The 24,878-nt window shown below is 42.3% G+C and overlaps 2 protein-coding genes across 2 annotated transcripts; one reads left to right on the top strand and one right to left on the bottom strand.

Annotated features, from left to right (window-relative positions):
* Nucleotides 1-479: 479 nt before the first annotated feature.
* LOC141020563 (uncharacterized) lies at nt 480-4,509 on the bottom strand. The gene is made up of 2 exons (XM_045232150.2): nt 1,292-4,509; nt 480-1,142 (listed from the first exon to the last, which is right to left on the bottom strand). Exons 1-2 carry the CDS (start codon nt 4,506-4,508, stop codon nt 787-789), a joined length of 3,573 nt encoding a protein of 1,190 aa, XP_045088085.2. The 5' UTR covers nt 4,509; the 3' UTR covers nt 480-786.
* Nucleotides 4,510-12,185: 7,676 nt separating this feature from the next.
* Nucleotides 12,186-14,402, top strand: LOC141027949 (disease resistance protein RGA2-like). The gene has a single exon (XM_073505619.1). It carries the CDS (start codon nt 12,232-12,234, stop codon nt 13,951-13,953), a length of 1,722 nt encoding a protein of 573 aa, XP_073361720.1. The 5' UTR covers nt 12,186-12,231; the 3' UTR covers nt 13,954-14,402.
* The last annotated feature ends 10,476 nt before the right edge of the window (nt 14,403-24,878 follow it).

Here is a 24,878-nt window from a genome sequence, read left to right on the forward strand (position 1 = left end):
GGCCACTAAGCTGGATGTCACCATGGAGTGCAACACGGTCTGTAGGATGCTATTGCTCGATGGCTTCCAGCTGATCACAGGGGATCGATCGTGTAGCTGATCACCATGGAGTGCAACGCGGTCTGTAGGCTAGCTTACCCACACCGGCCACTGGAGTACAGGAGGCGACAGTGAGATTGTTGTCCGATTGTTGATTTTCTAGGCCACCATCCTTGCAGCTGATAGGCTAGCCGCGTCAGGAGTCATACAACGAGTTGCCCGCTGCCTCTCGCTTGGAGTCGATGAAGGCCTTCCACAAGATGTGGTTCTCCTTCATCGGTTTCTCGATGATAGCATGGGTGAAGGGGAAGTTGCCGAGGGTGGCGACGGAAGAGGAGCCGGTCATGGATGTGTCGGCGAGGTCTAGCTCTAATACCGTATAAGAAGACTAGGTAGGTTGATTGAAACAATGCCTTTACTGCGGCATGCCTTCGTGCTAATATAGGGGCTGAACGACCAAGAATTACAACAACGATTGTTACAATAGATCTACAAAAAAGAGATAAACAAGATTGATTTACATCACACCGATTATTAAAATCGAATAATAACTCTAAGCCTTATCGTTTAACAAAAGAAGCGCCAGTAATATGATACATCCATTGATACAAGTTTACTAGTAGTCTTGTAACCCCGGAACTCTGCTTTTCTTACCAGTTAAACAAATTTTAAGCAAGTATTGTAGGTAGCATAGAAGAAACTACACACAACACGATACCAATTCATCATCCGTAGCCATAGGCACTACTAGGTAGGAATGGTGAGGTTGGCGTGTATATAATCAACATGATGACCGTCACATCTTTGGTTCCCAGAAGATAGCTCATCACTAGCACGCCGTGTTGTTGGTCTGTGTGATGGGTTAGGGTCTAGGCACTGAACTGCAATGCTGAGCATGTTGTATATTTCTCTAGCGGTTTCAGCGCCCGGAAGCTCGAGCCTGGAGTCCAGCAGATCCTTCAGACACAGATCATTCTTGTTGGTTGTCAAGTAGATAGATGAGAGCAAATCGCCTGGATGGGATCCCAAAAAAAGCTCAATAACGAGCACTCCGAAGCTATATACATCACATTTCTCCGTCACATTCTCTGTGTACGCTAGCTCTGCAATAAATACATGTCAGTTAATTAGCGTTGCAATTAATTGTCATTGTTCACATGGATACATCACATATGACATGTGCAAAAGCAGCATATATGACACATATGTAAGTCTAGAAAATAATACAAAAAATGATCTATTTTATTTTTACCTGGAGCAAGATAGCCTTTTGTACCAGCAAGGCTTGTGATATTCGGGCCACTAACATTGAGGATTTTAGCCGTACCAAAATCAGAGATGCAAGCTCTAAATTCCACATCAAGCAAAATGTTGTTGCTTGTTATATCTCGGTGAACTATTGGTGATGGACAATCATGATGCATGTATGCCAAAGCATGAACCACGTCCAACATGATATTTACCCGCCTTTTCCAGTCCAATTCAATTGCCCTTTTGTTGGCTCTAAGTGTTTCTGCCAAGTTTCCTCTCTCCATGTATTCATAGATAAGAAATCTGCCTTGGCTTGAGGAACAATACCCAAATAGTTTTACGATGTTTCGATGTCGAATCTGCACCAATGCCCCGATCTCGCGATTGAACATTGACTCATTGATGCCATACTCATCGTCTATTATGCGTATCTTCTTCACTGCAAATATTTCACATGTTGCAAGTCTAGCTTTGTACACAGACCCATATCCTCCGGTTCCAATGCAATGTACCTCGCTAAAATTGTCAGTTGCCTCAGCAATTTGCTTGAACACATTTGTCCCATCAAAGCTCCAAACAGAGAACATGCTTGCTAATTGTGTTACATTATCAGTGGAAGTTGCCTTTGATTTCTTCCTTTCATGCCGGAATTTAAGTATAGCTACGACAAGAACAAGAGATATCAAAATAGAGACTGTGGCTAGTACAATTTTTCCATAAGGTGTCCGTTGTCCTTCGCTCTGAGTTGCACTACTACAGGGGGGCAGTCCTTTCACTACACCACATAACATCTTATTATGCATGAAACACTCGAGTGGAGCTCTCAGGAAAAGCCTACTCTCTGGGATCGGTCCTTCCAATTCATTATAAGATACATCAATGGATGTTAAGCTTTCCATGCTCCCAAATGATGCTGGAATTGAGCTATTCAATTCATTGCGTGAAAGATTCAAAGTATCTAGCATGCTCAGGCCACTAAGTTGGCTTGGTATCGCCCCAACAAATGAATTGTCACTTAAATCCAACATGCCTTGTAAGCTTGACACCACGCCTAGCTCGGTAGGGATGTTTCCTTCAAAGTTATTATGACTCAACTTCAAAAAGCGAAGCTTGAGACAATGTTCAATTGAACCTTTTATCGATCCACTTAGGTTATTTGATGACAAATCTAGGATCTCTAGATTGTACAATGCTCCAATTTCTTGTGGAATGCTACCATAGAGCAAATTATCAGCGAGGCTCAAATGGAACAGACTTTTTACATTGCCCAGTTTACTTGGAAGCTCCCCTTCAAGTTTGTTTGATGAAAGATCGAGCACCTTTAACTGAGACAGCTGTCCCATACTTGTGGGTATATTACCCATGATGTTGTTGTTTGAGATGTTCAGCTTGGTAAGATTACGCCACTCCCTCCAATGGTTAGATAACTGCCCATATAGTTTATTCGAGCTCATATCCATATACACCATATTGGGATGAATTCCCAACTCAGAGATATCTCCTTCTATTTGATTCCTTTCAAGACGAACTCTAACTAGGCTTAAGCAATGTACCAGACTTGACGGCAAAGGTCCATTCAGGTTATTATCAAATGCAGTCAATCTCTCGAGCTTGCCTCCAGCACACAAGTCAGGTGGCAAGGGACCGGAGAAATTGTTACCATTCAACTGTAGATATTGGAGATCCATTAAGGTACCAATTTCTCCAGGAACATGTCCGGAAAATTTATTACCATCCAGGTGCAAGAGAGCGAGCTTGGTCAAATTTCCAAACATATCAGGGAGGGAACCCACGAGTTTGTTGTTGCTAAGTCCTAACTCTTCCAAGTTCATGAGGTAACCTAATTCTGGAGGAATACGTCCAAAGAGTTGGTTGTCCCACAGGACCAAGCTAGTGAGATTAACCAAACTCCCAAAGGTAGCAGGGATAGAACCAATGAGTTTGTTGTTCCTAAGATCTAACTTTCTCATATTCACTAGGTACCCAAGTTCTCGAGGAATATGTCCGGAAAGTTGGTTGTCGCCCAGGTACAAGTAACTGAGCTTGGTCAAATTTCCAAATATATCAGGAACGAAACCCATGAGTTTGTTGTGTTGAAGTTCTAACTCAAATAACTTCACGAGGGAACCTAGTTCTCGAGGAATGTGCCCAGAAAGTTGGTTATATCTTAGGTACAAGCTGGTGAGATTAAGCAAACTCCCAAAGGTAGCGGGGATAGAACCCATAAGTTTGTTTTGCCAAAGATGCAGCCCTCCTAAATTCACCAGGTAACCTAGTTCTGGAGGAAGATATCCAGACAATTGGTTATCACCAAGAAACAAGTTATTGAGTTTGGTTAAATTGCCTAAATTTCTTGGGATAGGGCCTGTGAGGTCGTTGCCGGTAAAATCTAACTCTTCTAAGTTCACGAGGTAACCTAGTTCTTGAGGGATATGTCCAGAAAGTTGGTTATAATATAGGTACAAGATAGCGAGATTAACCAATCTCCCCAAGGTAGCCGGGATAGAACCCATGAGTTTGTTTTGACTAAGAACCAACCATCGTAAATTCACGAGGTAACCTAGTTCTGGAGGAAGATATCCAGATATTTGGTTATCAGCGAGGGACAAGTTAGTGAGCTTGGTTAAATTCCCTAAATTTCTTGGGATAGGGCCTGTGAGGTTGTTGTTGGAAAAATCTAATTGACGCAGCTTCCTTAGGTAGCCTAGTTCGCTGGGAATGGGACCAAACAAGTGATTGTTTGACAAATCCAACGCCACAAGACCCTCTAGGTGTTTTATATGGCTTGGTATTTCACCGGAGAGCTGATTTGCCTGGAGCATTAGATGGCGCAGGTTTGGCAAGGATGATGCTAAAGAAGGTGGTAAGGAGCCCCTTATCTGATTTTGCGCGAGTTGGATACTCGTCAGGGTTGCCAATGCCGAGAAGTTGAGGGTGTGGAGCTCCCCTCTGAGCCCCAATCCTCGCAGAGAGATCCCGGTGATCACCGGTTGTTGTTGATGCTTGCTGCTGCAGCTGATGCCATGCCAGCTACACGGCCATGAGGTGTTTTCCCAGGATTGCAGTTGGAGTTGGGCTGGTTGGGTTTCTAGTGTGGCTTTCCAGGCAAGAAGTGCTCCTGCCTGTTCCTCCAAAGTTGGCCCAGCGATGGCCGAGGCTAGTAGGAGGGTGAGTGAGATGAGCTTTATCAAAGGGGAGGTCTCCATGGCTAGTCGCATAATAGTGTATGCCTTGTGTCAAACTTAATATAGGAGTACATGCTAGCTGCACCATCTTAGTCTAGCTAGCACTTTGACTAGTCATTGGCCATGTGGGCGGCTCCACTTATCACGACTAGCACGCAACGTCCATGCATAATGTATCCAAGACCAAACTATATATATCCCGTAGTATCTCCACCAATCAGCTCCAAGTACGTGGCTCGTGTGTTTTTCAAGCCACAACCTGAGCCGTCCGATTGGATCCTGATGCTGCGATCTGCCCTCACAGGTCTTATGGACGTGCACGTGACAAATTTTAAAACCAAATATACACTCTTCATCAAATATATTGTTTGCATATGCATAGATGCTCATCACAGACGACGCACCAGAGTAATAAATAGTACTCCTACCTTCTAGTTTGTCCGGGACACGGATAGACCGATGACTTGGATTGAGTCGTCGTCGTCCATCGGGTAGATGCACACCACGCATACATACCTACTCGTAACATCCATAAAATATCAATCCTTTATCAAAAGTGTGAGAAACAGCAGGCAGAGTCCTGTACTCATCACACAACTTCCAACTTGCCCACTGGAGTAGAGTATATATATGTGATTGACGCAACGTACATGAGGAGACCGTCAAATCTTACTAGTTGCTGCCGACAGATTCTGCCAAAAAAAGTCGACAAACATGACCCTTTTCGACAAGTTTTGATCCCTTTTTCTTCGATTCCAGCCCAAAATTCCGACAATTTTGCAAAATGAGAGCATATTTGGTGAGCTAGTCGACCGATCTACCGATTCCACTGATTTTTTTTCTTCGATTTTGGAGTTGTTTTGGTGGGACTGCGTTGGAGTTGCTCTCACCAGCAGCTCCTTCCGTCCACGGGCCATGTACTGTACTACCGACAATAATGTTAATGTGTGTGTGTGTGTGTGTGTGACCAACAGCACAATCATTGAGGCCACCTACTGCCCTACCAATAATGCACATCTCATTTGTGTTATTTGCTTTAAAAAAGTTGTCATCTATTGATGCCAGGGCGGCATGGTTGGTACTCTTATTTTGCTAATTTGTATCTACTAATTCATGTACTTTTAAGAAAACTTAATTCCATCTTGTTCCAGCTGATTGTTCTATCGTCTTCATTTTGTGATTGAATTTTTTGACATCCTACTTTAGTCTTGATATCATATATGTATTCTCGTTTCCATCTGTCTGATTATCGTTTTCATCAATTTTTCTACAATTTTATTGTATATAATTTTGTCTACAATTGTTCGCCATACCAAAAGTTTGCTTCGGCGTAACCTGTGAGCCTAGTTTAACTCACTGGATGGTAAATGCAATTTGGCTACATCTCTCATGCGCTCATACCTTCCTTGGCTGCTCGCGACAAACATTTTTGATTTCTTGTGTGCCCCATCATTGTCCCTTGCAGCCACACCGAGAGCCGAGTCGATGAGAGGAGACCTCTCCCGCCTACGGGCTATTGTGATAGTGTGATTCCAGAAAAGGTGTCTCCCTAATTATAATATTATCAACGACCACTTTGTGCCTCCATCCGATTCCGGCAGCGGTTGTGCCTCCATGACTGCGGGGCAGCGTGGGGCTGGCCATGGCGGTTGGCGGCGGCGGATCTAGGGCTCCTCTCCCCAGATCAGTTCTCCTCCAGATTGTGCGGGCTCAGGCACCGGACGGCGGCCCTGAGGGGAGGTGGGCGCGCGCCGAGGTTGCCCTCCTTCACCGGCGTGGTTGGGGGCAGCCGGAGGTGTTTGCGTGGTGCCGGCATCGTTTGGAGCCTGTGAATCCCGGTAGCGTCATCTCTGACTCGATCTGCTCCGGTTCGTGCTAGTTCCAATACCTGCCTGGTGTTGGCTAGACGGATCTGGTGGGTGGGCATCGATCTGGGGGAAACTCTAGGCAGGCGGCGGCCTCAGCAATGTCGACGCCGCGCGGTGCCGATTACCTTCCTGGAGGCTTTGGTGTGGATCATGTCCCTCTCACCTACTCCATGGGCGCAGGCGAAAGCCTATGTTCCTCTGCTATGGGTGACGAAGGCACGGTGTCGTGCTCCTTCCTGAAGATGGTTGGTGAGCTACCACAATCAACAACAGCTTTGTAGATCCAATGCCTAAACTGACTATTTCCAGCAAAAATAAACATATCTCAGGGCATTTCTAACCGATCCCTTAAAACTGAAGGGAGTCAAAGGCTTAGTGGAGTAGAAATACTCCACTAAGTTTTGGCTGGACCTAGCTGACCCCCTAAACTTAGCGGAGTAAATTTTTATTTTTCTAAACTTTGCAATTCTAGTATAAATTGAAACTATATATTGGCACACATATATAAACTAAACATAAATTTGAATGTTTACAGACCGAATTCGAAGTTTAAAAACCAAATTCAAAGTTTACATACCGAATTTAAACACGCCGAATGGTTCAAATGTAGCAAATAGCATTTCATAGAACAACTAGGACCTGCTTATTAGATGTTGCTAATGGTGCTCAACAAGATCTTGTTGGAGCTGAGTATGAACTTGACGGTTCTCCACCTTGTGATGCCCCTCAAGGAATGTCAAGATCTTATTTATATCATGCTCTGGCTCAACCGGACTCCCGTTGATGATGTACCGAAAGTTCTCAGGCATATCTCTCTCGTCTTCAATGATCATGTTATGCAATATGATGCAACAAGTTAAGATTCACCATAGAACCTTGGAGTTCCAGTACTCGGCAGGGCCACGAACAATTGCAAAGCCCTTCTGAAGCACACCGAAGGCTCTTTCCACATCTTTCCTTGCAGCTTCTTGCCATTGGGCAAAGTGAGTGTTTTTGTTACCTTTTGGACGCGGAATTGTTTTGACCAAGGTGGCCCATGATGGATAGATGTCATCCGCAAGGTAGTAACCCATCGAGTAGTTGTGCCCATTGACCGATTACTCGCAAGCGGGAGCTTCACCTTTTATAAGCCTGGAAAACATATGTGATCTCGATAGCACATTCAAGTCATTGTGAGAGCTAGGCAGACCAAAGAAGATGCAACTGCCTCAAGAATGATCGTTGGACTTTTGACGTAGTCTTTGTACTAGCCCTTCCAACCTGTAGGACAATTCTTCCATCTCCTGTGCATACGTCAAGTGATCCAAGCATCCCTGGCCATCCTCTTGCTTCACTCTCAGTCATCAGCCTTTGGGTGTCTTCCTCGGTTGGTGCTCTCAAGTACTCCGGGCCAAAGACAATGATCACTACTTTGGTGAACCTTTGAACAGCCTCCAAGATTGTGTCTTCGCCAATGCGTACATAGTCATCAATTGCATCGGCAGAACACCCATATGCCAAGACGCGAACAGCCGCAATGCATTTCATCAAAGGCTTGCACTCATCTCTCCAGACGCATTTCTTCGGAGCTTGAACCAGTCATCATATCTCTCAACGGCTTTTGCAATGGTTAGAAAAAGACTTCTGTGTATCTGAAAGCATCAACAAAAGTACTTCTCCGGATAGGTTGGGTTTGGATCAAAGTAATCTCGCATGATCTTGGCATGGCCCTCCGCTCTATCACGGTTGATGTGTATGCGGCCAAATGTGATCCTTTCCTTGGCTGCAAACATCATCATTGAAAATCATGCCTAAAACGGTGTCAAAGTCATCATCATCTTCTTCCTCCTCTTTGGATGACGACAAGTCCTCCAACGCCATCTCCCTCAACCTCTTCATCTACAATCCAAACGGTTCGGTTCAATCAAACGGCTCGGTACAAAGAGAAACAAATAAAAAAAACTCATCTAGGCAATTCTTTGAACACTTGGGGTGCAGTGGTGGTGCAAAAACTGGCCGGCATGGTTTAGATAGAAGCGGCGAGCAGCGGGTGACCTGCAGTGGTGCTCAAGCAAGGTGAGATGCGGCGGCTGCTAGAAAAAGAAGGAACTCAAAAGAAAATGGGTGGATCAACAATGGCGACGGCGGCGTTGTTTCACCTTGACTCCGGCGACGGCGATGGGGTCTGAAAGGGCTGGCTGACGGGCAGAATGGCGGTGGAGGGCAAGGGATGAAACGAGGTAGCAGCGGGGCCGGCGGGAGGCGCGCCGGCAAAGATGCAGCGGCCGCACGGACGAGAGAGCGAGCCACATATTTTTACTCGGCCGTGTATCAATGGAGTAAAAATAGGGAAGTTTTGGGGATGAAGTAAAAATATACTCCACTAACGGCCGATAGGGGATCGGCTAGGTGCCGGTTAGTGGAGTAAAATTGAAATTTTACTCAACTTACCGGTTATAGGGGATCGGTTAGAAATAGCCTCATCTGCACATCACAGGTGTAGAATCTCTTCTGGCGTCAATGCTTTCAAAAGCCATAAATTTGTTCGACCTCTGCTGGTGCATCGCACTTTGGCTCCGAATCCACCACGGCACCACAGAAAGATGGCTCCATGATGATGTTAGGCTTCTCCTGCAACCATGAAGGTACAAAGATGCAGCAAACCGACATGGCCACGTGGAGGTTAACCAACATGAGACTGTTGCCTCGGTATCCTGACATAGGTGCCGTAAGCTCCACCCCGACCATAATAGACGGACACACAGGGAAAAAGGCCCCGAGCTCTCCAAGGGCTTTATTCCCCGCGAGCTTAGTAACTTAAAGAGATTGGTTCTGGTCTACTGTGTGGTCACAATTTTGTACATAAAATTAAAGTTACTCGTTCAAGCAAGTGTTTGTTGTTGTCTGTGTTTTTGTTGAGGTGTGTAAAGATCACTATCTGTATAGTTCCAACGCAACACAAAAGAGCACATGCGAAACATGAAAAATACATGGATGCACTTGAGTGCATATGCACCTGATATGGCAAAAAATTTGATTTTTTTAAAAAAGTAAAAAAATCCTGAAAACTTTTCACAAAGAAAGATGTGAAACATGCACTCTCTCACTCCACTGGTGTTAGCCCACGCGTGTACATGTTGGATAATGAACGAATAACCGCAAAGAAAAGGTTAATCATGGAATGTTAAACATTCCTCGAAAAAGTGTTAAACATGTATAAATAAAATAGATTTGACGCATACGAAAAATGTACGATGTGTATGAAAAAGATAGACATGTGTTGAAAAAAGAAAAAGGGGAAAGAAGAGTGCATAATACTTTGTCGGAAAGAGCCTCACTTTGTTTTTGAGGGGTGCAAAGAGCAACACACACATAGGATAGGAGCTCTCCGTTGAATCCTCTCTCTCTCTCTCTCAAAAAAAAGGAGCTCTCCGTTGATGTGAAGAGTGCATAATAGTGGGCCCATATCACGCACTCGCGTTGATTGGGCCTAGCCCAGCCCAAAGCACGCTGGCACTCGTCCCGCTCATGCCGCTGAACCCGTCCTGCCGACTGCCTACAACTAGGGCTGCAAACAAGTCGAGCTCGAACGAGTTGGAGTTGGCTCAGCTCAACTCATATGAAAATTCGAGCGAGCTTAAACTAAGTGATGCTCGTGATCGAGCTGTAGAACATGACTCGTGCTCAGCTTGTAACGATCTCGAGCTAGTTTAGAGCTAAATGAGATGGTAAAAATTAATCTGTGGATGAAAAAAAAGGTGAATATGCTGAGAACCTTTGCCAAAAATATACGATATTTAACACATAGTCGACCACGTGCCATAACTAGGCCTAAATCTTCTCTGCACTTAATTAAGTTTTCATGTTCATTGGTAAATAAAATGGAGAAAAATTATGGACAACATATATGGTAATAAATTATCTTATTTTCATTTAATATATGGCATGATCATTTAACATAATGATATTCTGTCGAGCTATCGAGCTAAAATCGAGCGAGCCAACATTGGCTCAAGATCGGCTCGTTTCTCGGTCAAGCTACATAAAGTGTTCAAACTCAGCTTGTTTCTTTTCGAGTCGATCTCGAGGCGAGTCAAAAAATGAGTCGATCTCGAGCGGCTGACGAGCCTCGAGCTTTTGTTGCAGCCCTACCTACAGCTACCGCCTCTTTTGCTCCGCTGTGAACCAACCAACCAACCTGAACCAACCGTGAGAGGAAAGCCCATCAACATTGAGAAAGTTCATATAGTACATATTGAAGGATTACTCCACCCTGCTATATATGCTACTCCCTCCATCCCAAAATAACTGTCTCAACTTTGTACTAACTTTAGTATAAATTTATACTAACCTTGAGACACTTATTTTGGGATGGAGGGAGTACTATAAATAATAAGCACACGTGATTCATTACTTGGTTAGTGCTTACTGTACAACATAGTAAAATAGCTGGGCCATATATAATCCCTGTCTCCATATTGTTGAGCTTGTACAGGAGACTCCTTGTACCACCAGAAAGAATAAAGCTTGAAAGAATAAATCAAAGCAAAGGAAAGGAAAGCACAATAAAGCAAAGTAAAGAATAAATAAAGCAAAGTAAAACATAATCCAGCTAGGGGAGGCTTGAAACTTATCCTTTGCAGCTAGGGATTAACTTATTGTGCCAAATAAAATAATGACCTTTTCCGCACGAAAAATAGGCCGGCCGGTTTCTCTTCTGTATGGGTATGGCCAGTATTAAATCATTTGGACAGAGGGTTTACTTGCTTGCTGCTCAACCCCATCCCCATCCCATGCAAAAACATGCCTAGCTAATTATATTGGTCATGGGATTGTCAGTGCTCACTCTTCTTAATCTCCCCTCTCTCAATGTAGGAGCTTTACTTGCCCATCATTTACTTCAATTTTCGACAGATTAGCTACCGTACGTACGTGTGAAGATCATTCATTGGAAAGTTTCAGTTCTGGGGTAATTGTATGCATGTATCATTTGGCATCCAGGTTCCCAACCATTTGAGTGTAGAAAATGAGGCTTAAGCGTATGCAGTTAGCAGGGACGCGTGCGTGTTAATATAGGCACAAAGGCCGCAAGATTACGGGTGGTTATGCCGTGGATTGATCTCCAAGATACAACAAAGGATAAGATCAAATCTCAACAGCCTAACCAGGAGTACAACAGCTACACGCACGCACACAATATATGGTTTATAGTTATACCGTATGTACAATGTTTAACATTGAGGGCAGCATCCATTATTGAGCTTCCTCTTATTCCTTGTCCCCATTGCTGAGGGGAGCTTCCTTCCTTTATGTACGTTGTCTTCACCAGCAGCCTCCTCAAATGCATGGGATGGGATGCTTTTCTTTACTTACCAGCAGACCAATGGGATGCTTCTTTGTGCTCTTGTCCAGCAGCCGTTGGAATAAGAGGAAGCTCAACAATGGATACTTTCCCTGGCTGGCAGCAATTTCCTTGCTTGGGGACATCGACTTGACACATAAAAAGTGGAAATTCCATCACCATATATATCAGGTCATTCATCGGAATCAGATCCTTTGGTAGCCCAATGTAGAGAGAGAGAGAGAGAGAGAGAGAGAGAGAGAGAGAGAGAGAGAGAGAGAGAGGGAGAGAGAGGGAGAGAAAAAGAGAGAGTGTCCCCGACATATAATGCGCCATATCTCGTCCTCAACACAACAAACTCTCAGGAAGGCAAGCGACATCCCTCACGAGTACGTATTAATTCTTCTACTGCTGGTTGCTAGCAGCAACTTACAAGTAATTATTTTTCTCCATATTATGAACTAGTACTATGCAATTGGTGCGTGTTAAGGAAAGAATTCCTCTTGATTCCTGCAGGTCTTCGCATCACCGATCCTTGATACACCGCTGTGCCTGAGGACTCAAGAGGATGGACGTGCTCCTAAGCGCGGCGCAATGGGTGGTGGGCAAGGCGCTGGCCTCCGTTGCCGATGGCGTACTGGAGGCTTGGGTTGACAGCAACAACTTAGGTCTCAACGTCAATGCCCTCAAGACGGAATTGCTGCTCGTGCAGGCCACGCTTGAAGCCGCAAACCGCAAGCAGATCGGTGGCAAGGCCATGAAGGAGCTGCTGCACAAGCTGCAGCACTCGGCGCACTCTGCCGAGGACTTGTTGGATGAGCTGGACTACTTCCGCATCCATGACGAGCTCCACGGCACGTATGACGCTGCAGACCAGCATACCAAGGGCATCATCCTTGACCTTGCCCTCAATGCTCGTCACACGGCCAAAGCTGTTGCCAAACTGCTTGGTTTATCAACGCGCTCGTCTCCTGCCAGCCCTGCTCAACGTGGTCAAAGGGAAGTTGGCTGCTGCGTTTGGCCGCGTGCTAAGCAGAGCTCACGCAGAATTCCCCCCTCCTCAACACCAGATGCCAATCATACTGATGAGAGGGTCAGCGGATGCATTCCCAAGTTCGGTAAACTCCTCCCTTGCTCATCTTCCCCACATGTTGATGATAATTATGGCCAGCCAACTCTTCGTGGTGCACCCCAGAAAGAAACACCAATGCTGCGGTTTAATAGGGTGGATGTCTCACAGAGAATGAAGCACATTGTTGAGCAACTGCAGCCCTTGCGTACATCATTTATCACCATTCTGCAGAGTTGTGGCCATAAAACTATCCCAGACATTACCCATAGTCGCCCCATCACCACCGGTCGAAGCATAGAGCCAAAATTATACGGGAGGGACCTTATAGTGAAAAGCATCATACATGACATCACCAAAGGGGAAAACCGTGGCAATGATCTTACTGTGCTTCCGATTGTTGGTTCGGGTGGGATAGGGAAAACAACTATGATACAGCACATATATAAGGATAAGCAAGCGCGAGCCCATTTTCAAGTACTGATTTGGGTATGTGTATCTGTCAAATTCAATCTGAATAAGTTGCTTGAAGATATTAATAAGGAAATCCCACCAGTTGAAGGGGAAAAGGGGAATAGACCAGAAGAGCTAATTGAACAAAAATTAAAACCGAAAAGGTTCTTGCTTGTATTGGATGATATATGGGAGTGTAGTAATGAGGATGACTGGAAAAGATTATTGTTGCTGCTCAAAACATCACAAAAAGAGGGCAGCATCATTCTAGTCACAACTCGGTTTCCAACAATAGCAAAGATGGTTGAAACAACTAAGCATATAGAGTTGGAAGGTTTAGAATCTGAATATTTTAGGAAGTTGTTCCATGCTTTTGTCTTTGGTGATGACCAATGTAGAAATGATCACAGTTTTTTGCTCGAGACCGGAGATAAGATAATGGAAAAACTAAAGGGATCCCCTCTTGCTGCAAAAACTGTTGGTGCATTACTAAGAAAAGACCTTAATTTGCGTCATTGGAGAAGGGTCTTACAAAGTAAAGAATGGGAGAGACAGACTGGTGACAATGACATTATGCCTGCCTTGAAGCTTAGTTATGACCATCTTCCTGTCCATCTGCAAAAATGCTTTTCCTATGCTGCATTGTTTCCTGAAGATTTCCATTTCAGTAGCAGCAATCTGATTAACTTGTGGATAGGACTAGATATCTTACAGATAGCATCGTCAAAAAACAGAGGAAGGTTTCATCCTATTACAGAGTTTGATTAGTAGTCTTTGGAATGCTAGATGATATTTAGATACGACTTCCGTTGCTGTTGATGGTTCATCTAAAGGCAATGCACGATGAGAACCGGGCGCTGCTTTGTGGTGACCTTAAGATGAAAGGCACAGATGTCTCCTTCATGAATTTTTGCAAGGCGGCAGAACTCAGACCAATTGGTTGTTACAATGGCTCTCTTGTCGGTACCTAGCATGATCCGACAGTTGGCGTGTAGATCACTGTTTGCAAGCCTAACAATGTAATCTTTTAGTTTGCTTTCAGTGCGGAAAAAGCAAGAGCGAGCCGAGTATTCAAATCATGCATATGTGACTAATTTTGAACCAACATCATAGATACTTATATCCCATTACATGTTACCATGATAGACTAAAAGGAAGTAATGATATCACTTGATAATAGCATACACTGGTTTACCCGTTGCGCCGATGGCAAGAAGGGCGAGAGGGAACCAAGTAAGAATGTTGTAGAGAATAATATACTACATTGCATGGTAAAACAAAGTCATGAGACCAGCTCATTATAGAAACTAAGCTGGATTACATAGCTCCTTCTGCATTGGTATTTCTTAAAAGGACGTTCATCTACTTTATATTATGAAGTACTGGAGCTGAAAGGATAAGGTGATATAGCACATTATATGGTTAAAAAAAGTAGTGCATGACTTAAGTCTTGAACCTGAGCTATATTATGAGATCATGGCAGTGGTTGCTCATGACGCTATCAGCAGGAGTGCACGGTGAGATGGCTCCCACCAGTTCCTCACGGGCAAATGCATATGGCGCTCCTTCTTTCATATTTGCCATGAAAAAAAAACTGAGTCCAGCTTCTTGTGATCATATGATAAGCCAAACAATGATGATGTCACGTTCGTTTCCAGCTTTGATCAACAAATTAGTATGCTCTTCATGCATGTGCCCCTTGAGATATTCTTGTGTGAAGTGAGTGGACAAGTACCGCAATAAATATTAATCATTGTTAAGATGCAGCCCATGAATATTCTTAGAAAAGAGAAAGGACTGGAACAGAATACCATTTGTTGATGACTTGTTGCGAACGTCTTGTCTCATGGTATAGACATAGCAGGGAAGGGAAACCATAAGTTCTCTCTCGGCATCGTGAAGGAAAAATATGCCCTCTGAATGCAATTGGTATACCATTCATAGGCATCCCTTAATCTAACAAAACAATTTCTGTTATGTGGAAGTATTCTCCCAATATCACCAGAAAGTCCATGGGAATATCCTAGATGACCCGTTGCGCCAATGGCGCAAAGGGCGAGAGTGAACCAAGTATTCAAACCATGCAAGTAAGAATATTTGTAGACTAACGATAAAAAAAGACGTCAATGTTGTGGTCTTTGAGAGAAGATCGGCATCTTTTCTCCCTATTTTCACAGTTGTTTCTAACAAAAAAAATAAATGCAGCCACTTAGGGACATATTCTTAATAGCATCAAAAGGGAAGCACTAAAGATCCAAAAGCAAGTGCATATCTGTTTGTAGTGAAAAGAGAATATCATAATAAGCAAGCAACACTATGCAATGCAGAAATTTTAACCAGAATTATTCATATCTGAAACAAATATCAAGTAGTAAAATTAAGCAAGAAACATCATTGCCTAATCAATCATCCTTCATTTTTAGTTTTACTCTGCTTGGCTAACACGACCCAATCAGAAAAGAAGAATAGACCTGCCGGAAGGCTATAGGAAATGATTTAACGTTGAAATATTCAGCACTGTAAGTTGAGTGAAACTAAAATTGGACAACAAAACGCCCCTGTTTCTGTAAGCTCAAAGAAATTTGGCAACCATCTGAATAGGTCACCTACCATACACAGAGTTGTCTTTAAAGCACCAAAAGTTTACTTCCTGAATATTTACAGGTGATCAAGAACTAACCATCTTAATACTTGTTTGTACAATGCAACCGAATAACTGCACGGGACACTGGACAATCCAATCTATCATGCTACCAAACCATGCCATTTCTTAATTTTCCTAAGAGTTCTAGAGAAGCATCACCTTTGTTGGTGTTCAGCACCACAATGCCGCCCATGGAGAGCAGCGCTACACGCATACAGCTTGGCCCCAAAGATGAACGGCTTTGGACCCTTCTGAGAAGCTTGATTTGAAAACCGAGCAAATCAGTCTTTTTTTTTCTACAAACGACCTTAGAAAGATCACATTTTCCTTTCATGAAGGTATATAGAAGCAGTAAGAAAACAAAAAATAAAAAAACTGCATACTCCATTTCTTTTCTGTGCAAGCCTATGAGGAACACCAAAGCAAACAAAACCCATGAGGTAGTCGTTCAGATTTTTTTTCACAAGGCCATTGAGAAACACCAAAGGAAGAAAAGCTATCAGCCAACATACTAAAAAATCTCACATTTTCCCCTAAAAGAAGAAACCCAATGTCCTAGCTCAACCAGCCGGAGAAGATACAAGCAGGAAAACAAATAACCTGACAGAGGCTGATACTCAAGAGGATGTAGCTAATAACAGAGAGCCATTATCGATCAATTAAAGCAAAGGTATACTGCATAAAGGTGTTTGTACAGTAAAGTGACCATGTTGTTGTTAGGAACCAATGGAGAACAACTAAAAGACCGATGGCTTTCTAGTGCAAGAATTAACCGGGTAGACCAAATGCCCTTTGTTCCCTTTTGCAGCACATACTTGGAATGGCAAATAAAGTGTGTGTTAGGTACTTATCATGACAGAGGCTCAGTCTCAAAGGCATTTTCCTAAGTATGTCTTTAACAAATACTCCAAAAAATGTAGAACTGAATGAACGACTTTTCGTACAGCGAGAAATAAACTGAGCAGGCTGCTGTTGAGGTTGGTTATTCATAAATAAACTGAAAGAAATTTTGTGGTTTTATTCAGAAGGTAGAATAAGAAGGCAATGCTCAAGCATGCTACTATATGTTCTTCTGTGTGAAAGCTTAATTGATTGTACAGAATTATCTCACATAGAAAGGCAAGATGGTAACAATAGATTACAAATGTATCACGTGCAACAACCAAAAGGGGTTAGCAAATAAACGCTCTAAAGGGTACAAAACATTTCTGCGTAGTTGATCCCACATCTCATTCTGCTACAAATTAGCTCACACAAAAAGATGACGACAATGGAAATACAGTTGATCTTGTACAACAACGGTAACAAAAATGAGTAACTTTCAAGGAAACAAACAATTTATAAGTAACATATAATCTGACATCTCATTCCCCAGAGATATTTGAACAAACATGTGATGGATAACCTGACTTTCTCGATGGAAACCTCCTAGGAACCTCAATCTCTGACAGGAAGCAAACTACCTCAATCCCTGTCGGGAACCAGGCAACCTCACTGCATGTTTTTGTAGAGATGAAGGCTTGTAACCACCAGGAGTACTGGATAATTTACAACCACACTCATGACCTACATCTATCTATCTATCTATCTATCTATCTATCTATCTATACCTCTATACCTCTATACCTACTTACACTAATTACAGACTCCCTAGAAATTACCACGTTAATTAGATTTTACGAGCCGTTAATCTGGTAGGGCCGTATTTTTACGGTGTAGATGGACTCTCAGAGAAAAAAATCAACAAAAAAAAACTCACATATAACTCTCTCATGACCTTAGTCTCTCAAGCTCTCACGTCTCACCTTTTATCTCTCCAATGACAAATAAAAATCATGTATCTCTCTCCCGTGACCCAACTCACAGTCTCTCACGTATCTGTACCAAACTCACAATTTGCGTTAAAAAGGATGCCTCACGTATTCTTCTCCCGTTCCTTTTGTATCTATGAAGATTTTTCCCTATTATGGGCCAACCTGGACTCTTGAATGCATATCTCTGAAATAAAATTAATTTTAAAAATAGTTACCAGCGAAAATAACTCGCATGGGAAAGAAAGACAATCACGTTAAAAAGGCAATCACCTTAAAAAGGATTCCTGGCGGAATCATCTCCCTTTCCTTCTTATTAATTATTCCTTTATGATTTTTTCCTATTATGTGTCAACCTGCACTCATGGATGCGTATATCTGAAATAGAAACAATTTAAAAAAATAATTACCAGCGAAAATTACTCGCACGGCAAAGAAAGGCAATCATGTTAAAAAGGCAATCTCCTTAAAAAGGATTCCTGGCGGAATCATCTCCCTTTCCTTCTTTATTAATCATTCCTTTAAGATTTTTTTCCTATTATTATGTGTCAAGCTGGACTCATGGATGCGTATCCACGTATTTTGTCAGCATGGTGGCCCTGGCCGCTGCCGCAAGATGCATATTCGCAAGGCGATCTCCTATGCGAAAACATAGCCGAAATGGTTTTAAGATTGTATTCAAACGCAACTCCACCATAGACCAAAACACAATGGAGCCTATATCAAGATCGGTTGAGTTATTCCCATATATCTCCTTGGTGCACCACCGAGATCCGTGTTGCGACAGAACACTAGCCGCCAATCTCCGTCCTAGACGCAATAGGCTTCGCTGCCACCGGAGGCCCGATCATTCATGACTTACGTCTTGGAGGAAACAGGCTTCGCTGCCCCTGGATTCCTAATAGCCCCGTCCAGGCCGGGAGCCTCTGAAGGAATCAACACCCTTTCTTCACACGAGACACGACATCGGGGTCAGCCCTACCACTGAACACGGGCTAAGCAGGAATCGCCGTTTTGTCCGTGTGTGTGGGTGTGGCATACTGGCATGTACTGTAGGTGTGTATGGCTCTCTCCTCTAATTTCTAATTTCTACTCAGATGAGTTTTGCTAGGTGACTGGAGCGTGCACGCTAGGTGCTCTGGTCATGATGTGGTGGAGTTGCTTCCATCTCCTCCATGGCTTTCAAACACACATCTCCTGCATCTGACCGCAGCTATCAGTTGCATTTGCTAGGTTGATAAGAGATCATATAGTCAAAAGCAGATAGTCGATGTAAGATGCTTGCGGATGTGTTGCTATTTGACTGCACACCTTGTGTGTATGTGTTGTTTTCCCATTTATGTGTCATAATAAATAACATAAAAGAGTGGACAAAAAAGAAGGATTGACCATCCCAGAGAGAATTTACTAACCCTTATTTCTTAACATATATGTGGATTGTAAGTAAACATCGTTTTTCATCTACATATTTAATTGTGCAACCTACGTCGTATCACTTTGACATTTATAGTTAATCTACTCAACTTTGAAAACTATCAATATTTATGTGACAAATATCATGTCGTTTTGAATCTCATAGTGGATTTTGATTCACTTAGATTTATTTTCTGGTATTTGCTGTTTTGGATTTGGATTCCAACTTCCAAGGGAAGCTAATTAATATACTGATTTTTTTATGCAAAGGGTTACAGGTTGTACAGATTTGCAGTCCTAATTCAATGAGTGTGTGTTTGAACCATTTTTCTCATAATGTTGTAAGATGGAACATCAAAGAGCTGCCAACAACAAAATATGGATTATCAAAGAGAGGATAGCAAGTATACTTTTTTGTCAAAGGGTCACAGTTGTTCGCCTTCATATATGAGGGTAGTATAAGTATACTTTTTATTCATCTAATTTTCTAACTATAATATATAAGTTGTTGCACCTTGAGGTTTCCCATATATATTCAATTGTTGTTCTTCTCAACCTTTTCAGTTGGATGAACCTAGGCAATCTTTTCATCCACATATTTACGACGAACGCGATCAATGATGACACCCAGTATCCTGCATGTCCATTTCCATGCATTTAGATTAAAAAAATTGATGTTCGGATTTGGAGGACGAGGGAAGATAATATATTATTTGTGTTGATGCAAAGGACGACAAGTTCTGCAGGCTTGCTATCCTATTAGACTTCACGATTGCATGCCCGTTTAGTTTTTTACATCCTCAGATGGATTGTCCAAGAGTTGCCCAAAAAGATGGATTATACAGGAGAGCTTGTCCTCACAGTTATTCGCCTTTATATATCTGGGTCATAAGTGAACTATTTATCCCATCTAATTTTATAATTGTACGATGTAAGATGTTGCCTTTTGAGAGCTCCTACAGATATCTCCCCAGTGTTATTCATTGAGATTTCTAACAACTCTTGTAGGAATTTTGTTGATGTAAAAAACATGACATGTAGGACACCTTGGCACGGCTACTCATATCAAGAAAATTGATTGTGCTGGAACTGCTTCTTAACAAGTTATAAGGACAAGTGGGGGAGCACGACAGGTTTGGTGGAGATTAACTTAATTTCAAAAGAGGACATGTAACATGAGTTAGTATAATGTTGATCTTGATGCCATCAAGAATTGTGTCAACATATAGGAATGTGAATACCGTGAAAGCACAAAACCATTGTTTAGATTAAAATAAAATAAGGAAGTGTGCATGAAATTTTCTTGCAAACTTAGGTTAGTTGGTTAAGATTAGCAAGTAAAATTAGTTGTGTGAATATGTCTCAATATCCATTGATATATATGAATTTATTAGTTTTCCATTACCGGCACTGGCAATTTTAAAGTGTTTTTTTTGTTTAGCTGATATACAAATAGATCATACAGTTCATATCAAAGCTTGCTGGCTGCATAATATGCTGTAGAATAACCATTGTTTTTTTACATGCTACTTTGGTAGTGTTTTTGACATACTAATAAAATCATTTTTGGTATATGTGTCTTATGCCATTGGGTTTTAATAATTCAGTTTGTTTAGAAACAATGTATATACTAGCAGCCCGTGCGAATGCACGGGTTGGCGGCTAGTAACTATAGATGGGCACTCTGCAGATGACAGATAAGAAAACCATAATGAAAAGAATTGATATATCTCTGTATGTTGATATGAGATAATATGAATTGAGTATTTTAGCACATATAAGCAACTACTACCTTGCTACTGCACTGCCTACCACTGAAGCGCGACGACCATTGGTAAATAGCTTGTCGATCAGGAGATTTGCAAGGATAACTTATTTTGCTAAATTTTAATCAAGTCATCTGTGCATCGTCATTAGTGATCCATGTCACACACATTCGGTACGGTTTAGTTGTAACCAAAAATAACAAATAGTGGATGTGATTTTAGGTTTGTAGTGTTATAAATTTGAATGGTATCAATTTTCACTCCCCTAAAAGATTCTTCAGCATTTATTCAGCTCAGCAACAATCTTTTGTGGCATCCCAGCTCTACTGTGAGTTGCAGCAAAGTTGTCATGAACTGTGGAAATACACAAGCAGCGCCGCATGTACATGGGCAGCAAATTTAATAAGAAATTTAGTTTTAGCCATGAATATCAATAGTAGTTGAGATATATATTTAATTCACCCAGTGTTCAATTAACATGTGAACACAACATGTGTAAGTGTGACCCTTAAAAAACCTTTTTTGTATGAGAAAAAATAGTGTGCGTGTATCAGGATCATTCTCTAACGATGAAGATTCAACTGGTGTCACACATCAGATTTACTAACCTGCAATGTGCCTAACAATCAGAAGATTCCAATTAGCAAACTGACAAGCCATTAGCTCAAGCTAATAAAGAAACTGCTCAAACAAAAAATGCAGGCAGTAAACCAATCACCGCCACGTCACCTTCTTACCTGCAGCTTGGGAGCAGGCTGCCGCCATCGACCGCCACTCTGCATCTTGGCGGCTAGATCCATCCCTCTGTGGTCATTGGTATCGATGGAAAGTGAGTGCTTGGAACGGCCCGCCGCCATCGACCACACTCACGTCACCCATGGTCTGCGAATAGGTGGCCTGGGCAACGACGCGGCGAAGAAGAGGAGGTACCGTGGGATTGGGAAGGCCTCCTGACTCATGCCCCTCCACCCCAGCTTGAAGTCTCAATTAGCATAACAAGGAGACATGAAAAGCCCATTCTCAAATATGTGATATATCACGGCCTGCGAAGGCCAGAAATCTCAACTATGGAACTACAAAAGTGGAAACAGCTAACAATGTTTGTTGTGTGTCCTTCTCATATACTTTATTTGTCAAATGGACTGTAATAAATAGTACTATTAGGTATCTTTTGCCGAAGAAATCACATCACATACAAAAAAGGCAAGTATTCATCTATGTTCTATCCTTGTGAAGTCACTAAATCCATGGCTATGGATTTTCCTCGTTAGCTCTGCACACAGGCCTCTGCACTGCATTATTAGTGTAAAGTGGCAGCTCTGAGAAGCGTTATTTTGTTCAGTAAGCTTCACCCAAGAATTGAGCAAAAACATGACTTCATAGACATTAAAGGTCTCGTGTTCCTCACCGAGTGCATGAACACATGTCAGGCCTGAAGTTCTCAAGATTTCAATACACGTTATATAGATAAAAATCCATGTTCACAGGACCGCCAACTACACAACAGAGCATGGAGATTATCTTTGGAATATAACCTATAACAACAGCGAAACAACAACGAAGTAGCAACCATGCATTTAAGGGCAAAGGCCAAATTCTGTTGCTACTGAGCTGTATCTTGTCTGAAACTACGCCCAGATACAATTGGTATATTGAACAATTTGGTTCCAGGTATCTAAAGGAAAAGGTAACCTCCTTATTTTTCAGGTAATATCAAATATATGGTTCTACATAATACTTAATAGACTTACAGTGTTAGGTACTGAGATACTTAGATAATTTAATGAGAAATCTAATGCCACGATCAAAGTGTGTCTGTATGTCGTGTGCTAAGTACACTTTAAGGCTTGGAGAAAATGTGCATATATGTCAGACAACGTAGAAGTGCATCCCATTCAGTAAAAAAAATATTGCACGCAAGTATAGAACCAGCAAATTAAGCAATATCTGGATCCATCATCTAAGAATAGCTATTTATCCAACATCATACCTTCATTTGCGTAAGCTGACGGCAAGCTAGGACAGCAAATAAAGAATAGATCTGCTACTTCTAGTAATTCTACCAGACATCTGCATGGAGAAAACATGGCATTAGAGGTGAACGATCAAACACGTGGCAAGCTCAAGCAAGGCCATCAACCATTTAAGTAATACATGAAAAGAACCACCATATATGTTAAGGAGCGAGCTTTTGCGAAATAGAACATCGTTAGGGCAAGTTGGATAATGAGTTTCAGTTAGGATAGGATAAGATCTGTTAACAGTCAGTACATGATAAGAGTTACAGTAGCATGCAAGCAGTATCAAATAAATCTAAAAAAGAAAGCCCACAGGTAGGCACAAGCTGAAGCAACTCTCAGTTTGCCGAATGTGTGACCTCACTTAAACATGGATTGGAACTTTTAAACTACCAAAAGGGGTGAAACACTATCATGGATTGGAACACATGTGTAGGAATACGCAGACCAACAATTTGGCTTGAGCAAGTCTAATAAAAAAGTATCAAAAGGGGTGAAACAATAACCTGAGAGTATGAGGGATGAAAAATGCGTGCTCGTCATGAAGCATATCGGCATGGTGCAGATTTTGTTTTCTGAAATAAGGCATTACCAATTAACATTTTTTTTCATCACACATGTCCAGAGATATGAATGACCAACATATTAAATCTCCTTCTTAAAGCATGCAAGCCGGCAGTATATGTAGCAAACGTCAGCTAAAGTAAGATACTGGACACAAAATGTTATTTACATAGCAGCAAAATGCTCTGCTGTACAAAAAACATATAGTGTCACAGAAATCTCCCCAAAAGAAGCTAGTTTATTTTTACATAGCCTGTGTTACCTTTCTGATAACTAAAACAATGTGTCAATGAAACAAGAGAATAAAGTTATAACCAGATTGATCAAGAAAACTCTATTGCTTGCATATACACCAATGAAAGGTAGCTGGCAATCTGAAATTGCAAACCTGGCTAAAGAAAGTGAGAGCTCTAAACCTGAAAGGAAACATGGGGGAAGCTGAGTAGTAATGGCACCATACTTCCAAGTGCCTCGCTGTTGTCAATAACTCCCGCAGACCACCAAGAAGTAATCACTGCTCTCTGTGGCCTCCTTTGGCCGGAGGATCATCTGAGACCACCGTACTGTATGCCAAGAAACAAATCAGCACGGGGAGTAAATATTTTTCAGATCAAGGACGACTCACCAGGGGGGAAGGAAGTGGAGCGCCGACGGCCACAACACGTGAAGGCCACGGGACGGGAACCTTCACCCCGTCCTGCTCCATCTGCTTGTTGTTTTCGATGGCATGAAACTAATCTAGCAAACTCAATCTAGCAAGATGATGCCCCATTAATTTTTTCATATAAACGCATATATAAAACAAACTGAGCAGGGATAAACAATAGGCTATAGGAGTACATGTAGGCAGTGGAAGAAAACAACAGCGCACTGGTTAAAGTGCAAAGGAGCACCCCTGGGCTAGAACAAATTGTTTCTTGTAAAGAAGCATCTTGAAATGGCAAGAGAGAAGGTCTGCTTGGAAGTCTCGAGCGTCGGTCCTATCCAGAAAACGTTGCTAGCTAGCTGTGAAGGGGTGGATGAAGATGAAGAATAGGCTGTGAATGGAGAGGGAGACGGCAAGGTGGAGCAGTTGACGTTTTCAGAGTGGCAATGAAGTTCCAAGGCACCAACCATAGTCAGGAAGGAGTCAGGATTTGTAGCAGTTTGAGATGGTTTTGTTAGCTTAATCCAAACAAATTTGTTTATGCCATGCTAGTTAATTAGGCATGCTAGTTCTGTTCGGTTAGGATTAGTACTAGAGTGATTAAGCTTGCAATTGCCGGTTGATTAGTTTAACTAGTACTCCTTTTTTTTTTGCGGGGAAGTTTAAGTAGTAGTACTCCGTACGTACGTGATTGTCCATGTTTACCGAAAAAGGTTTTCGCCCCGCTTTATATTATAAAGCAAAACGCCCGAGCCAAACATTCAACATAGTTTATACAAAACACACACACACAAGGGGCTCACCCCAACGCGAGTACAAGGTTCAATGCTG

The sequence above is a fragment of the Aegilops tauschii genome, chromosome 7 (assembly GCF_002575655.3).
Source record: "Aegilops tauschii subsp. strangulata cultivar AL8/78 chromosome 7, Aet v6.0, whole genome shotgun sequence".
In the NCBI taxonomy this organism is placed as follows: Eukaryota; Viridiplantae; Streptophyta; class Magnoliopsida; order Poales; family Poaceae; genus Aegilops; species Aegilops tauschii.

Coding starts and splice junctions, on each gene's coding strand:
- LOC141020563 (XM_045232150.2), bottom strand. CDS start 4,508: ATGCGACTAGCCATGGAGACCTCCCCTTTGATAAAGCTCATCTCACTC. Junction 1,143..1,291: donor AAAAGGCTATCTTGCTCCAG/GTAAAAATAAAA, acceptor TATTTATTGCAG/AGCTAGCGTACACAGAGAAT.
- LOC141027949 (XM_073505619.1), top strand. CDS start 12,232: ATGGACGTGCTCCTAAGCGCGGCGCAATGGGTGGTGGGCAAGGCGCTG.